General features: G+C 54.8%; 2 protein-coding genes across 3 annotated transcripts in view; both read right to left on the bottom strand.

Annotated features, from left to right (window-relative positions):
- Nucleotides 1-878: 878 nt before the first annotated feature.
- Nucleotides 879-15,046, bottom strand: part of LOC118996538 (guanine nucleotide-binding protein G(s) subunit alpha-like) — a 44,902-nt gene continuing 30,734 nt past the window's right edge. Inside the window, exons 2-13 of one of the 2 annotated variants that reach the window (XM_037059978.1) lie at nucleotides 12,214-12,286; nucleotides 9,285-9,329; nucleotides 5,338-5,392; nucleotides 5,131-5,250; nucleotides 4,471-4,568; nucleotides 2,623-2,677; nucleotides 2,428-2,501; nucleotides 2,284-2,342; nucleotides 2,061-2,181; nucleotides 1,770-1,900; nucleotides 1,568-1,635; nucleotides 879-1,329 (exon numbers count right to left, since the gene is read on the bottom strand). In XM_037059978.1, coding sequence (XP_036915873.1) covers nucleotides 1,183-1,329; nucleotides 1,568-1,635; nucleotides 1,770-1,900; nucleotides 2,061-2,181; nucleotides 2,284-2,342; nucleotides 2,428-2,501; nucleotides 2,623-2,677; nucleotides 4,471-4,568; nucleotides 5,131-5,250; nucleotides 5,338-5,392; nucleotides 9,285-9,329; nucleotides 12,214-12,286 — 1,046 coding nt within the window. In that variant the 3' untranslated portion in view covers nucleotides 879-1,182. The remainder of the gene's footprint in view (nucleotides 1,330-1,567; nucleotides 1,636-1,769; nucleotides 1,901-2,060; nucleotides 2,182-2,283; nucleotides 2,343-2,427; nucleotides 2,502-2,622; nucleotides 2,678-4,470; nucleotides 4,569-5,130; nucleotides 5,251-5,337; nucleotides 5,393-9,284; nucleotides 9,330-12,213; nucleotides 12,287-15,046) is intronic. The other variant, XM_037059979.1, reaches the window with a different exon arrangement.
- Nucleotides 12,218-15,046, bottom strand: part of LOC118996540 (neuroendocrine secretory protein 55-like) — a 48,095-nt gene continuing 45,266 nt past the window's right edge. Inside the window, exon 3 of the mRNA XM_037059980.1 lies at nucleotides 12,218-12,286. The gene's annotated coding sequence lies outside the window, so the exon portion shown is untranslated. The remainder of the gene's footprint in view (nucleotides 12,287-15,046) is intronic.

Raw genomic sequence — 15,046 nt, 5'->3', positions numbered from 1 at the left:
GAACCCAAGTGGACCTCAAGTCCAAGTGGCAACCCGCCATGGTTTCCCGGGGCCTGTGGCTGCCGACAACCACCCCCCCACAAGGCGCAGGTGTTCCTTGTATTTCATTTGTGGTGCCCGGGCCATAGTTCCAATGTATTTTTTAAATTGCTTGTTCATGTGTTTTGCCCATTTTTGTGATGGGTTTGTTTATTCTTCTTGCCAATGAGGGAAACGCACCCTCTGGGACGGATTTTATCCAGTCCCCACCCCCATTTGTATTTTGTGTGATTTATAGTTTGTATGACCCGCCCCTCACCCCCCCTTCTCTCCTCCATGGCTTCCGGATCTTCTATCGCATATAAAGATTGATACTCTATAAGATTTTAATTGTAAAAACAGCCACTTTTAAAGTACCTTTTTGTATTCAAACATGTGACTGACTGATGTGTGTATGAAGGCAGGGCTCCAGCCTAAAATTTCCCCCAAATGGCCAGCCAGTTATGCTAATTTTCTATGTACGTGGTAGTTCTTGCCACCACTGCCCATTTCGGGGAGATTCTGGGCACACGGACACCGGGGGTGTGAGTCGAGAGGATCTTCGGATAGGGCGCCGGGGACCAAAGCATGGAATTCTCCAAGGGCCTAGGGGTCTCCCCGGGGCACTGTTTGGGAGGAGGATGGGGGTGGGTGTTTGGTGTTGGCTGCAAATTAATTGTCTTCAGGAACCCAAAGATTAGGTCAAGAAGGGGCAAGATTTTGTACCCCCATTTATAAGCCTGGGCCTTGTTCTCCTCAACGCGGGGCGTCCCAGCCTCCCAGTGGTGAGGCCACTGGCACCGCGACTGACGGCAGGTGCGCGAAACCGACCGCAAATAACGCAACGGAGTCGCAACTGCTCACATTTAATTTTTTATTGATTTTTAATGCTGCACAAGACAATATTTAATTCATTTAATGATTTGTTTGCTGCTGCTATTTAATTGAAGAGAGAGGGAACCGTGGTGGCCTTTTTTATCGGAAGGCCGCCTTAAGCTTTCTAAATTTAGAATATTGAAGCAAGCGGAAGGGGGCGGGTTGCAAACTCACTCAGAGGGGGGCGGGAAGGCTGCGTTGTCAATCATGCCCTATGGTGGGTGATTAACTGCGTGTACAATTACATGTTTAATTGCGCTTAAGGCTGTCGGTAACTCGGTTCCCCTCTCACAGCAGCTCGTACTGGCGGAGGTGCATGCGCTGGATGATGTCACGGCAGTCGTTGAACACGCGGCGGATGTTCTCGGTGTCCACGGCGCAGGTGAAGTGCGGGTAGCAGTAGTGGCGCCCGTCCCCGCTCGCGGTGCTGATTCTCTGCGGGGCGGACACGCACGGCGCGTGAGCGCCCCCCCCGCGGGAAACCCCTCCCCGCCAGCCGCCCACGTTACTTGCAGCGAATGCCGGCGAAGGGGCCCCGAAGCCCAAGTCCGCGGGGGCTCCCCACGAAAGAAAACCGAAGGGCTGATGGTTCAGTCCCCACGGGTGCGAGCACGCGGACCTCCGGCCCGGGGAGGAAGGGCAAACCAAGAGAACCCAAGGCGGTCTCACTCACCAGAAACTCATCGCGGATGAAGTACTTGGCCCGGGTCACGCGTGGGTCCTCTCCGGGCTCGGGAGTAGCTACGGAGAAGACGAATGTTTTGTTACTTAAGGTACTTAGCCAGCGCGCTCGCCTCACGGCCACCCCTTAACCGCTCAGGTCTCTCCCTAGGCAAAGGGGCCAAGGAGCTGAAGTGCCGGCCGGGCCCACGCACCATCCTCAGGAGTAGTGTAGCGAGCGAACTCGGGAAAGTAGTCCTCAATCTTGGACTTCCCAGCGAGGACTTTCTCGGCGAGCAGGTCTTGCTTGTTGAGGAACAGAATCACGGAGATGGTGCGCAGCCATCTGACAGAGGGGGCGGAGTTAGAGCCCAGCCAGGGCGCGGTCCGCCTCGGGGGCTGGGGACAGCGCGGCCCAGCGCCTGGCAGAGACCCGCCCCCGCCCCCGGCGCCCCGCCCTGCACCCGACCGGTCGGGGCATGGACCCTGAGGGCCGCCTCGCCCACCTGTTGTTCCAGATGCTCTTGAAGAGGTTCAGAGCCTCCTGCAGGCGGTTGGTCTGGTTGTCCTCCCGAATGACCATGTTGTAGCTGCTGCTGGCCACCACGAAGATGATGGCGGTCACATCTACGGCACAGGACAGGAGAGGGATGTGTGTCGGGGGCCGGAACGACCCCTCACAACTAAGAAAGCAACACGCCCCCGTGGAGAGGCCCGCAGCGCCCGTACCATTGAAGCACTGGATCCACTTGCGGCGTTCGTCGCGCTGGCCGCCCACGTCGAACATGCTGCGGGAGAGGACACCGGTCACTCTGCGGGGCTGACCCCAGTGCCCCACTCCGCGGGCCGGAGGGGACGGGACCGTTTACTTACTGGAAGTTGACTTTGTCCACCTGGAACTTGGTCTCAAAGATTCCAGAAGTCAGGACACGGCAGCGAAGCAGGTCCTAGAACAGAGAATCAAGGTCAGCAAGTCTCGCCCAAACCAACCGAAATGTTAACATCCACCAACCCAGAGCCAAAGTCCCAGCGAGCTTGTCGAGGGGACTGTAAACCCTGACTGCGTACCTGGTCGCTGGGGACGTAGTCGGCCTGCTTGATGACATCGATCTTGTCCAGGAAGCTGGGAGACAAAGCAGACACGCGGCGAGCTCAGCCCCGCCCCTCCCGTCTCCCCAAGTCCAGCCCGCGGGCCCCTCGGCCGCAGTGGCGCAGTGGGGGTGGGCCTGTGCGGGACTGTGTGCTCCGGGGCCTTGCGGCTCGGGTTCCCCGCCCAGGGACCGACGGGAACGCGGTGTCTGTGGTTCCCCAGAGGGACAGCCCTTCCTCCTCCCTTTTAAGAACCGCACTCGTCACGGAGAACAGGGGAGGCCACACGCGGGCCCCGCCTGCACGACCACGCTGCACAGGAAACGCACTCAAGGCTCCCTTCCGGCCCGTGCGCTCCACGGACGAGGAGCGCCCAGATGTGAAATCTGGAGTGTGCCTCGCGGGCGGGGTCGGGGGCGCTCCTGGAGGACCCGGGAGCCGTGGGTGGAGAGGGGCCGCCCCCCTCCCCGCGGCTGAGCTCGTTGCTTTCCTGTCGCTCCACTCAAAACACTACTAGGAAAAGTAACTTCTGAAAGACTGGCCTAATTTAACTGATGTAAAAAATTGACGTTACGCCCGGGGTGGGGGTGGGGCTAGAAGTGCTTTGAAATGGGCTCATCAGAAAAGAAACCCCGGGAGGGGAAGAGTCCGCTGGAAGAAGTTCTGTGAGTTTTTTTCCCCTTCCTCTTCACCAGTGGAGAGCCGGCCGGGCTGGGAGGGCACTCCGACTTGCCCAGTCAGTCTTACGTTACAGCGCCAGGCCAGAAATAGCTCCCCAGCCGCCCTGGCCGCCAGCGCGTTGCCGTGGCAACAGAACCACAGTTCTATAAATAGCTCATCAGTACCAAATCTTGTGAGAGAGACAGCTGGAGCCCGGCCAGCCAAACCCCAGTTCAACAAATAAAAATAGGCAGCTTAAGACATGGGCAAGGCACCAGTATCTCAACTTTAACATGAAGGCACTGAAGGCAGAGGCGGGCTGGGCAGGGCCCACGCAGGCCCACGCAGGCCCACGCAGGGCCCGGGATCCTCCGGCCAGGGGTGCCATTTTACAAGTTGTCAACTAAGTTCTCTCCCCGAGTTTCTTCAAAGTTGCCATACACTGTGGGCATGGTGCCACTTTCAGACAAAGTTGCAGGAGTACTTTAACGTTGCATTGAAACAGAAAAAGAAAACAAAGCAAAAAGAACACCCTGGCCAGAGTGCCCCGAGGGCGGGGCCCCGCCCTCCCCGAGGGCACCGCGGGCCTGACCCTCTACCTGTCCTGCTCACTTGGATCCAGCACAGAGCGGACAATTCCAGGATTTCCATCTGTTTTGCGTTACTATAATTAGCACTTCCAGCTCTTAGCTGAAACTTTTGAGAAAATCAGGACTTGGTGGAAGAAGGGGTGGGGGTGGGGGTCCCGGGGACTGGCTGCGTTGGGCCTGTGTTTCTGGCCCTTGCGGAAACACACGAGTCTGCTGGCCAATCACGCCCTGAGCAGGGAGAGCTAGGGCAGGGGAGGGAGGCATCTTTTTGCCAGGTTTTCCCTGGTTCTAAATGACAGCAGGGAGCTACTTCTACATGATCCAAAGTGTGAGCGCTGCCCCGCCTCCCTAATTAATCATGACTGTCATCTTCTTGCTTTAGTAATTGCCAATTTGGCTACCAGGCATTAATTGTTTGTATAAAATAACATCCCCGCACTGGCAAGTGCCACGAGGGTTTTGAGCAACGTGACTCAGAGGGACGGCCTAAATGCAGGTGGGAAGTGGGGGCTGCTCTGGGCAGGAGTCCGGCCCGCGGGCGCCGGGGCCCGCGCGCACCGACCCGGCGGCCACTTACTACTGGGCACAGTCGATCAGCTGGTACTCGTTGGAGCGCTCATAGCAGGCGCGCACCCCTTCGTCCTCCCACAGAGCCTTGGCGTGCTCGTAGAACTCCTGCGGGCGGGCGGGGCGAGAGAGGGCGTCAGGGCGGGGTCCCGCCCGCAGGGGGCCCAGGGGAGCGGGGAGCGGGGAGCTGGGAGCGGGGAGCTGGGAGGGCCGGGCGGGGCCTGCGCCCTGCGTCAACCAGCCCGCGGGGCTCTGGGGGCCGCTCTCCTAATTGGGGACGCCGTCCACACAGGACACACAGACTGGCACGCAGTGCCCTGGGATTTTAGGGCACACTCCGTTAACGGGACAGAATGGTTTGTGCGCCGTATTTAACATTGTCCTTTGTCACAAGATGCGTACGAGGGGGCAATTACAGGGGCCAGAACTCATGACCTTTTCTCTGGGGGGGGGGGCAGAATTTTGCTCGTCCATCATGAGCCAAGCCATGCCTATTAGCTGGGGTTTTCTTTGCGAACAGCGAGGGTTGCGCCTGCTTTCCTAAGGGTGCCATCCCTGAGGTGTGCGCTGCGGGACACAGGTGTGGCGCTCACACAGGTGTGGCTGTGATGCAGTGTGCCAGCCACCCGGGGGGGGGGGGGCTTGATACCCACGCCGGGGCTCAGCTTACGGGAGGGAAATCAAAGTCGGGCACGTTCATCACGCTCAGAATGTAGTCCACGCGGAACTGGTTCTCGGGGTTGGCCAGCTCCACAGGAGGCACCAGGCTGCTCATGGCGGCCACGATGGTCTGAAACAGATTCAGTGGGGTCAGGGGCGGCTCTGCCCGACGGGGCGGGCGGCGGGGCACAGAAGGGGAACAAACCCAGGCACGTACTTCGATGGCCTCCTTCAGGTTGTTTTTGATGTCCTGCACCTTGGTGGCCTTCTCACTACAGTGGGAGCGAAGAGGGAAGAAAGTCACATTGCATCCCATGGACGGACGGACAGGGTCGCTTTAGTCACGCTAGTCCAACTAAGCACAGTGTCCTGTTCTCGAAGGAGCAAGTGGTGGGCTCAGGTCGGGGGAGACTCCAGAACCCGGGGGGTTTCAACCAACCCCCGCTGGGCTCTGCCCCCAGGCCGCCGGCGCGGGGCCGACCGGCAAACTGGCATCTGGACTGAGGCTGCTGTACTGTACCAGAAGTCGGGCCCTGTCCTGTCGCCCTGTGGGGGTCCCATGGGCTTTCAGCCCCCACTGCACAGCGCCCCCTAGAAGTCATCAGCCTCTCTGGTGGGGGAGGGGCGCCGCTGTGGGCGGGGGAGGGGGGAAAGGGTCCCATTTGGGGCCAGTGGGTTAGTGGGCCGCGCAAAGGCGCTGTTAGTTGGGTGGCAGGCTGTCGTGGCGGGTTGTTTGTTTGTTTACTTATTTGATAACTGCCACCCTCGCCGCAGCCAGCAGCCATGGCTGGCGGCTCGAGTTGCCACCGTCGGTGCCCGGGGACCCTTGTGGGGGCACAGGAATGAGACCCTGCCCCCAGGAAGACTTGATCCTCGACTTTTGTACTGAGGGGGACACTCTGAGTAGAGGTTAGAGGTCCTGTTGCGTCAAAGTTTTGACTTTGAGTTGGATCTAGAGAATGGCCTGTGTGGAATGGCCACGGGCACTGGAAGAGGCCACGCCCTTGGGCTTCTGGGCCTCCCCCCCTGCCAGGATGTCTGCACCCCATGATGTCAATTGAAATACTGCATGTCTTTCCAAAGCTGTCCTTCATTTGAGGACAGTTTTGAGGCTGTGCCAGAGACGCCTCGGTTTGGGTTTTTAGGGATAAGGGAGCCCTGGCCTGGGGCACAAACCTTGGCCACACCCACTGACCCCCCGCCTCTGGGACGTTTTGCGGGGCCTGCTTATGCCCTTATGAGTACCAGGCCCTGGGATGGGACTGAGAAGGAAACGGAGGGGAACGTGGGGGTCACAAGCAGAGGGAGAGAGCCCATCTTCCTCTCGTCTTTTTAAAAAGACCCTCTGCACACTCCCCGGTTTAGAAACACCCGCCCGGAGTCAGTGACCCCTCCAAAGAGGACAGACGATCAATAGAGGAAACGTGTGTGGGGTTGGGGAGGGCGGGGGGTGTTAAGAGCAGCCACAGCCTGAGTGTTAGTGGAGGTGTTAGTGGAGGGGCCCTGGTGCCCACCTGCCCACAGCCCTGACCCCCAAGAACCTGGTCTTTCCCATTTCCAATCTCCAATGAGAGCCCGCCCTGAGGGTTCATCTTCTGAGATCAAGGCCTGTGTGTGTGTGAGGGGTGGGCCCTCGCCTCCTAAAGGCAGCCTCTTCCTGTAACACTGGCCTTGAAGACCCTTCTCCTTCACGGGGGTGGGGGTTGGGGGGGAGGGCTGCTCTCAGCAGCTGGGGGCAGGGCAGATGGGCCTCGGAATCCCCTTGTGGCCGTTAAGTGAGACTGCAGCACCCTGGGGACTCGAGGAGCAGATGGGGCAGCCAGGGGTGGGGGCACCAGGGGGTGGGGCCTCCTAGCTGCTCTGCCGCTGGACCCGGACCCCTCTGGGTCGGTGCAAACTCGCGGCTCCGCCCAGCGATCAGGACAGACCTCCAGACTTGGGGCTGGAGGCCAACATCAGTTCTGCGCATGTCAGCGTTTTAAAAGCGCGCACACCCGAAGGGCCCTGATGCTCACCTAAGGATTCAGACTCACCGGAGACCCCACAGGACCAGTCCGCTCCTACTCACTACAAACAGGGTCCATTTCCAGGGGGAGGCGAGCCCGGAACCTCCCTTGGGCTTCGGGGCCCCACGGTAATTAAAATGAGCGGCGCCCAGGTACCAGGCACCCAACACCCCTGCAGCCGGGAGGAGGGATCTCCAGAAACCAGGCCGCTCCATTCAGCCCGACTCTTGGGTCTAAGTAGTAGTATGGTAATTGGAAACGCTCCCGTCTTAAATGCGGATATTTTGAGAACGTGTTCAGTATTCATCTACGTATGTGAGTAGGTGTGGGAGTGTATCAAGTATAAAACCGCTAAAACAGGAAATCCGAAATCTAATTCGGGTGTGTAATACTCCCAACACGAAACCCTGCCGTTGGAGCGATCGCTGTGTGTCGGAGACGGAGGGATCGCCCCGGGGGCTGGCGGGCTTCTCTCGTCCCCACTACCGCCCAGTGAACCCAGCGCTGGCTGTCAAGTTCAGGGCAAGTTCCTCAGGTGTCAGGCCCAAATGTGTACGGATGGCTAGAATTCTAATGGGCCAAAAAAGCTGGGACTCAAGTACTTTCAGGGCATTGGAGTCCCGCCCCGCCCCCTCTCTATATAAAGAACTTGGCTCGAATCCCAACCCCCCCCCAAAGTGGTTGGGGATATATCATTCAGTGGCTACCTTCGTGGTTTTATAGGGAAAGACAGACAAAAGAAGAAAGACAGAAAGACAGACAGGGACTGCTGAGACATGCAGAGAAGTTTTATTAATCACACGTGTTAATACTTGGATTTACTGCACAAGTCACAGAGAGAAGAGCAGGCAGGTGAGTTAGTAGGGTCAAGGGCAAGTGCAGCGCATGGCGCACAGTGGGCTGCTGGGTAAGGACTCGCCACTCTGTCTCGAAGCCAACTTTTGGTACAGTACACTGGCCACCAGTCACTTGCTAGGAAGATGCCTGCTTGGGGTGGTACACTATATTTTGATCAATTAAGTATTCTATTCCTTTTTTTTTTTGTTTGAGTTTTGTGAGTTTTTTTTCTTTTTTTCTTTTTCTTTTTGCACTTATCTTTAGAGGTTAGATAGTAGGGCCCATCCCCCCTCCCCCCCACATAATAGTATTCTTATTAGCAGTTCCAGCATGCAAAGGGTGGTGGGCATAGCCGGGAAGGAGAGGAACGGGAAGCCACCATCTAGGAATTAAATACTCTAAAAGAAACAGATGAACAAACATGTGTCAGTTACTTTGCCCCGCCCCGGGTCTCCTTTGCCCCGCCCTCCCCGGCCTCAGAAACTAGTCCTTCGCGATGCCCAGGCCCGGGGAATGGCCCTGCATGGTCTCATGAGAAACGGCTGCCCCCTGGCATGCACGTGTGTGTGTGTGTGTGTGTGTGTGTGTGTGTGTGTTGGCGTGTGATGGGTGGTGGGGATGCGGGAGTGAAGAAAAACAATTAACTCGATAATGAATGGAAAAAAAAAAGGTGGATGCCATCGCCCATTTCCTGAACTCTAGGCTAACTACAGCGCTTTGGGCTAAAGTTAATTTGATAACTTTTAAAAGACCAGAAGCTTCTTGAGGTCATCCGGTAAGAATGACGTGCCTCCACCCAAGGTGCCGCGCATTCGGCGCCCCCCACCCCTCAACTTAAGGATGGGAGGGCACCATGGATTTCGGTAGAGGAAAACTTTTTTCATAAGTTTGAAATTTTAAAATCGAGAGCACCTACTGGGTGGATGGAATTTAGTATAGTTTTAAAAATAAGGAGCAGATTCAAATAGAGAGCTGGGGGGTGGGGGTGGGGGTGGGGGAGGACTGCATGGGGCAGAAACCACAAGGAAAAACAGCAATCCTCAAAATCCTAAACTGATTGTCTAACGCTGAGAGCTGTAACTTCCCCCCAGCTGCATCTAATTATACTTTAAGGATGGCCCCCCCAAAAAACTTTTACACGGCACGTGCTGTGAGATGTCACGGAACTGTTTGTGCGCCCTCTGCAAACGTGCACCCAGATGGATGATGGCCCCTAAAGGATTTCTGTCTTCTCCCCAGGGCTCTGCCTTCAGTTTCCCGGTATGATCTTCATTGTCTGTCTGTCTGTTTAAAAAGTTTTTCTGTTTTTGAATGTGCCTACCCTTCGCTGTTGCTCCTGGCAGCCTGCGGGTCCTCTTCGCCGCCCCTTTTAAAGAGAGATTGAAAGCTCACCTAATCTGCAAGGCACGGCAATGTCACACAATCCCCACCCAACCTCTGCATTCCTCGCCAAGGGCCGCTGTCCACCACCCCTTGAACTCTGAGGCCGCCTTCCCGGCTCCCTTGGACGGACTCCTGGGGCTGCGGGCCTTGGAGGGGAGAATGCCACACCTCGGCTGCAGTGTTAGCAGAGCCTCTGGAGACGCCCGGTCGGGGACACAAGGGATGGGTAATTATTTTCTTGGGCTTTCACTAAGTGTGCGTGCACCAGGGAGCCGAAGCGGCGCTTTGTCTCACAATTCTTTTGAGACCACAGCAGCCCCGAGGAAGACTCCCTGCGGCCCCTGGTCCCCGGCACGGGCTCCGAGCACGCCAAGGCTCAGACTCCGGCCTCCCTTCCTGCAGTTTGGGGAACTGTATAAAATGTTTTTATTGATATGTAATTGTTCCCCACCAATTCTCGCCAATTAAAGCCATGTCTGGCCTCGGAAAACCAAACAAACAAAAAACTACCTCTCAGAACCCAGTCTTCACACGTGGTGGGCGCCCCCCTACCCTGGGAGGTCAGAAGGGCGACATGGCTATGCAGTCTGGCTGGTCATCGATCAGCTGATTAGCTCAGCCGGGTTAATAGCGATGTTTGTTTGTGGCGCTCAACAGAAGGGAGAGAGTTAGCTCCGGGTTAGGAGAATCCGAATCTGACCCCTTGTCTCGGAAGGTCAGATTAGAATTCCGAGTCACTCTACACAGGTCACCAGCGGTGGCTAAGGCGAGTGGGAGAGCTCGGCCCGGCACTGAAGCAGCACGCGTGTGCGGGAGGAGGGAAGGACCCCCCCCCTTTTCGGGGCCCATTTCCTCGGGAATTCCTAGCCCCAGGGGAAACCATTTGTGGCCCTACCACAGCGAGAAAGAAAAAAGGAGGCGTGTGGGGGATGGTACGGACACGGGCTCCAGGCTCACACTAAGGAGTCCCTGCATGTCACTTTCCCAGGCTAAATATAACCTCCTTGGAGGGTACCTAAGGCTTCCTCTACAAAGCAGGCAAACTTGGAACCTCGCTTCCTCTTTTTTTAAAAAGGAAAAATCGAAAAGAGAAGTTCTGCTTTCAATGCCTGGTCTGCATTACAGACTGGCTCGCTTAGGGAGGGGAGTCCTTTCTCCAAAAATTAAAACAAGGAGGGCAATCGGCAGAGCAATAAAACTCTGGAGTCAGTCATGGCACGGGCCCCCCACCTCCGGGCTCGAACAAAAGTAAACAGGGGCCCTGCACCCCTTTAAAAATGCTGGCCAGGTCAAGTTTCAACCAAAATATTTATCTACAGGGGACCCGTCCAAATTATTATTGCTTCATTAGCATTGTGAAGAAGCCGTTGTTAAGTTGCGGGTGGGGGACTGATGCCAGAAGCTTCTTAGGTGACAAGGTCGGCAGTGAGAAGTCTGTTTCAGGGTTTTGTTTACTGACGACCACCTCTGACGGCAGGACCCTCCTAAGGGCCGCGTGGGGAACTAAGAATTTAAGAATCACTGACAACTGAAGGCGACTTTTTAAATGAGCAGCACAGGTGTGTGTGTGTGTGCTCGCGTGCGCATGAGTGCGCGCTGACCACTCACCGGGATCGGCCGTAAAATCGGTACCACGGGCCATCCCCCCAATTTCCTGGTTAAAGCCTCAAAGGTGCCCTAAACTGAAGTGTCCATTTGCATGACGTCACCCTTTTCTTACCTCCCCACCCCGTTATTTGGTCTAAGAAATTCTAGAATTTTCCATAAAGGGCTGCCTTCAGTCAGCTGTTCAACCTCTGAAAGGTGAAAAACCCTACTCTTTGATTCCCTGGTGCTTGGGGTGGGGTGCAGTAAAGGCTTTTTTTATGTCTGTTTCTGTTTTTATGGAGGGGGCAATGACTGAACCCACTATGCCACCTTGACTCAGTCTCCCCAAGACTAAACGGGGTGCGACTGAGAGCTCCGTTTTCACTGGAGCCCAGGCCGAGGAAGGGGGGTGCGCAATGGCTGACCAGTTAGAAATGGCAAACCAGTGCCCCTCCGGGGCTTCTCATCTCAGGGCGGGGGGGGGGGGGCACTGCTATCCCACCAGGGAAACAAAGGCCAGGCATGTTTCTGGGGTCTGGTGGTCTCTTTGCATCTTTCTCCTCACTGGCCCACTGTCCGACCCCAAGATGTCTGGAAGGGCACTTGAAAGGCAAAAGAGCCCCTCAGCCTGGCCTGTGGAAGCACCTAACTCCCAGCCTTTCCCCACTGCAAGGTCCCTCTCCGTCCCTTCAGGCAAGACGGCCAATTTCTAAAGTGGGAAATGGCCATTTACCCACCATATGAATTCCAAAGGTGGGGGATGAGGAATTATTAACAAGGGCTGCCTCTTCCAACTTCGTGTTGTGTGAGAACATTATTGAAACACTGTTTCCCTAATAGTTTAACCCATCCTGCTTTGGTGCATTGCGCTGAAATCTGCTGGGGGGGGACCCCTCTCTGCAGTGGTCAGTGTCACGGGACTAAGGGTGTGGCCCCTGCCAGCGTCGGCCACGCTGAGGACCCGCTGAACCCAAGTCTGCAGCAGACGCGTCCCGGGGCCAGTCGGGCCGTGTTCTCCTTCCTGGGACAGGGCAGTTTTTTGGTCTTTGTTTTATGTAAGGCCGGTGGCTTTGCTATTATTGCTATTATTATTGGTTGCTACACCAGATACTAAAAGGAGGGAGGGGGAAATCCCTACCGAGCTCTCGCCAGATTTTCTAACGTGCAGGCTGAAAACTTACGTGAAACCTGGTTGCCCAGTCCCCCGAGCTACCTGAACTCCCTAAAGGTCAGGGTCATGTGTGCTCCTGGCCCTGAGCTGTCCCGGCTTTGACACTTACTCTCCATTAAACCCATTAACATGCAGGATCCTCATTTGCTTCACAATGGTGCTTTTACCAGACTCTCCCGCACCTAGAAAACGAAAGCAAGTCTCAGGTTATGACGGGCCATTTCACACACTGTGGGCAGTGAGAGAGAGGACTGCTGTGTCTTCCACAGGCCACCGGCAACAGGAGCAAACAAACAAACAGACAAACACACAAACAAAACAACAGACTTGCAATTTTGCTTGACATCTCGACGCCTCAAAAATGAAATAAATGTCCAACTCTGTACCCCTGCAGTATTTCACCGTCAGCGTAACAAACAAGAATTTAAGGTTTTGCTGTGTTGGGGGTGGGTTTTTTTTCCGTTTTTTTTAAAATTTGTAGTGGAGTGGGAGAGCAAGCGCGGGGGGGGGGCTGAGAAGAAATGACGCAATGTCAAATTTTGGGGGGTGGCGATGACAGTGAAGTTCGAACTGTGAAACTGGGTCCCTGGAACCTGCACACGCCCTGGCCAAGCCGTGAACAGCAGCACGTGCATGTACAGGGCCGCCTGACTCACGGTTTGCCAGGTGTGTCCGGCCGCATGCCCCGGACCCAGGACCAGCGCCCACACACTGCAGACTGCAGAGCGGCTGACGCAGCCTCTCCGGCACCAGCCCTGCTGCGGTGGCTCTCCCCGGCCAGTTGCTCTCCCCTTGGGGACACTGGGAAACTGGCCCCTCAAGCCACAACATGGCACTGCACCCCACTGTCCACCCTCCTTTTCCCGCAAACTCTGCCGTCCCAAATGCACAATCTCCCTGGATTCAAAAGTCATGTGGGGGGGGGGCGGTGGTGGGGAAGACCACCAATTTCATGTTCTTCTGGACAAACACCTCTTAATATCAAATGTAGTGCTTGCAAACAAGCCCAGAAGCCTGCGGCAACTGCAGCAAGGGTTAAAGAGGACCAGACTTGAATCACAAGGAGAAATATTCCTGGAAACCACGGAGTTTTCAAAGATTTCAAGCCCTCCCCAACTTTTAAAGTAAGAAGGGGCACATACCTCCATTTTAAATCACCCCACATTTGTAAAAAATACGGAAAAACCTATTTCCAAGCTGGAAGGAAGATTGCTGGCTTTTTTCCCCTTTTTTTCCTTTTTTTTTGGGTAAACACACTCTCCCACAAATATTTTGCCCCCACCCCATGAGCCTGTTTTTTACCCCCCTTTTCACTTTTCACTTTGGTTGTTTTACTTCCCAGAGAGCAGAGCATTCCTCCTTCCCCGCCTGTCACGAGGCCGTAAGCAGCACCTGGAAAAGTCAAAATCTGCTTCCACAGAAACGTTCGTTTCGAAGCAAACACTCCATCTCAAGGAGCCTAACTCACAACTAAAATACGAAAGGCACTGGTAGGAGGTTCCTCGGGGGAACACAGAATCAGCAGCAGGACCCCCAGAGTCTCAGAGGCGTCGGGGTGCGGAGCCCCTTGTTCAGCGGCACACCGGACCTGTGCCTCAGTTTCCCACGTGTGTGAAACCAGAGAACGGGGCTGCGAAATGGCCGCAGGCCCTTGGTGGTGCGGCAATTCACCCAATTCTCCTGTCGTTAAATTAAGATAGATTAAAAACAGGGCTTGGGGCATCACTGTTACCTCTTTTTTGGGGGGAGGGGGCGTTATTTGGTGAGAATCGCCATTTAAAACATGCCGAATACGCTGCTCTGGCTTGGGCTGCACACACCTGTACCAAAGACTACCACTAAATTGCAGGGAAATGCAGCCCGAGGCCAGGACACCTGGGGAAGGTGACCCAGAGCAGGGCCAGGTGTGGTCAAAGTAAGAGTCTCCGATTCAGCAGAAATTTAAGGTCCTGCCAGCCAGCATCGCACGGGTATTAAATTAGTATTCAGCTAACAAGATACCATTCCTAGGAAAAGATTCTAGACTTTTCCAGGCTTGTGCTTTGAAATAAAAATTATATATGCATATTATTCACAGAGTGTAATCCTACCTTTAGAAGTTTGAGATTAGATCACAACATATGTATCATTTAATTATCGAAACTGCAAATGCATACACACCAAAGAGGCTTATTTTCACTTAATTAATAATTTTCAGCTTTACAGAAATCTGGACCCAGTAGAACAAAGACATGACCCATCCAGAAAAATGCAAACCAAACACTACCATGAAGAAAAGCCAGGTTTTACGTTTTATTCTTCATAATTAGGCTGTTTTGTTGGAATGTGACCATGAACTAGGTGCTAACCTAGCAAACTGGCCAATTAACTCAGATGGCCAAATCACTAAGGAAGTGAAAACTTCCACACTAATTAGCGCTGTGTGATTCTTCTGGTCATTTCAACAATGTCTTTTAGGCTTTTGTTTTATTTTATTTCCCCCCCACCCCCGGGGCAGCACTTTAAAGGGGAGGTCATCTCCTTCTAGTTCACACCCCCCCACCCCCGCCTTTTTTGGGCCAGAGTAAAAACCGCAATCAAAAGAGAAAACCCAGAACCAACCAAATGTCACTCAACAAACAACTAATTAACGTCTTTTCATCTCCTTTCACCTGGAATAAAAGTCTTCTCACCACCCCCCTCTCCCCTGGAAAAGGACAAAAAACGCCATTTCCAGATCAAGAAGCCATTTACAGACCAATGTCATTTTCCAGCTCTGATTTGTGAATGTCTTCCCCCCCCCTTTTCACAAAGCACTCTCAATGTGACCAAATAACAGGAAAATATGTGTGTTAATAGTTTATGGGGGGGGGCGCTGCTGCGGGGGGGGAGGGCAGTTGTTACAATTAATTCTCTTCTTTGCTTTTCAAAAAGCCTGCATGTCTGGAAGGGGAAAAAAAGGT

The sequence above is a fragment of the Sturnira hondurensis genome, unplaced genomic scaffold, assembly GCF_014824575.4.
Source record: "Sturnira hondurensis isolate 20B ecotype Veracruz unplaced genomic scaffold, ASM1482457v3 Scaffold0011378, whole genome shotgun sequence".
In the NCBI taxonomy this organism is placed as follows: domain Eukaryota; kingdom Metazoa; phylum Chordata; class Mammalia; order Chiroptera; family Phyllostomidae; genus Sturnira; species Sturnira hondurensis.
The sequence above is the reverse complement of the archived record's forward strand: the minus strand, read 5'-3'. Positions and strand labels throughout refer to the sequence as shown.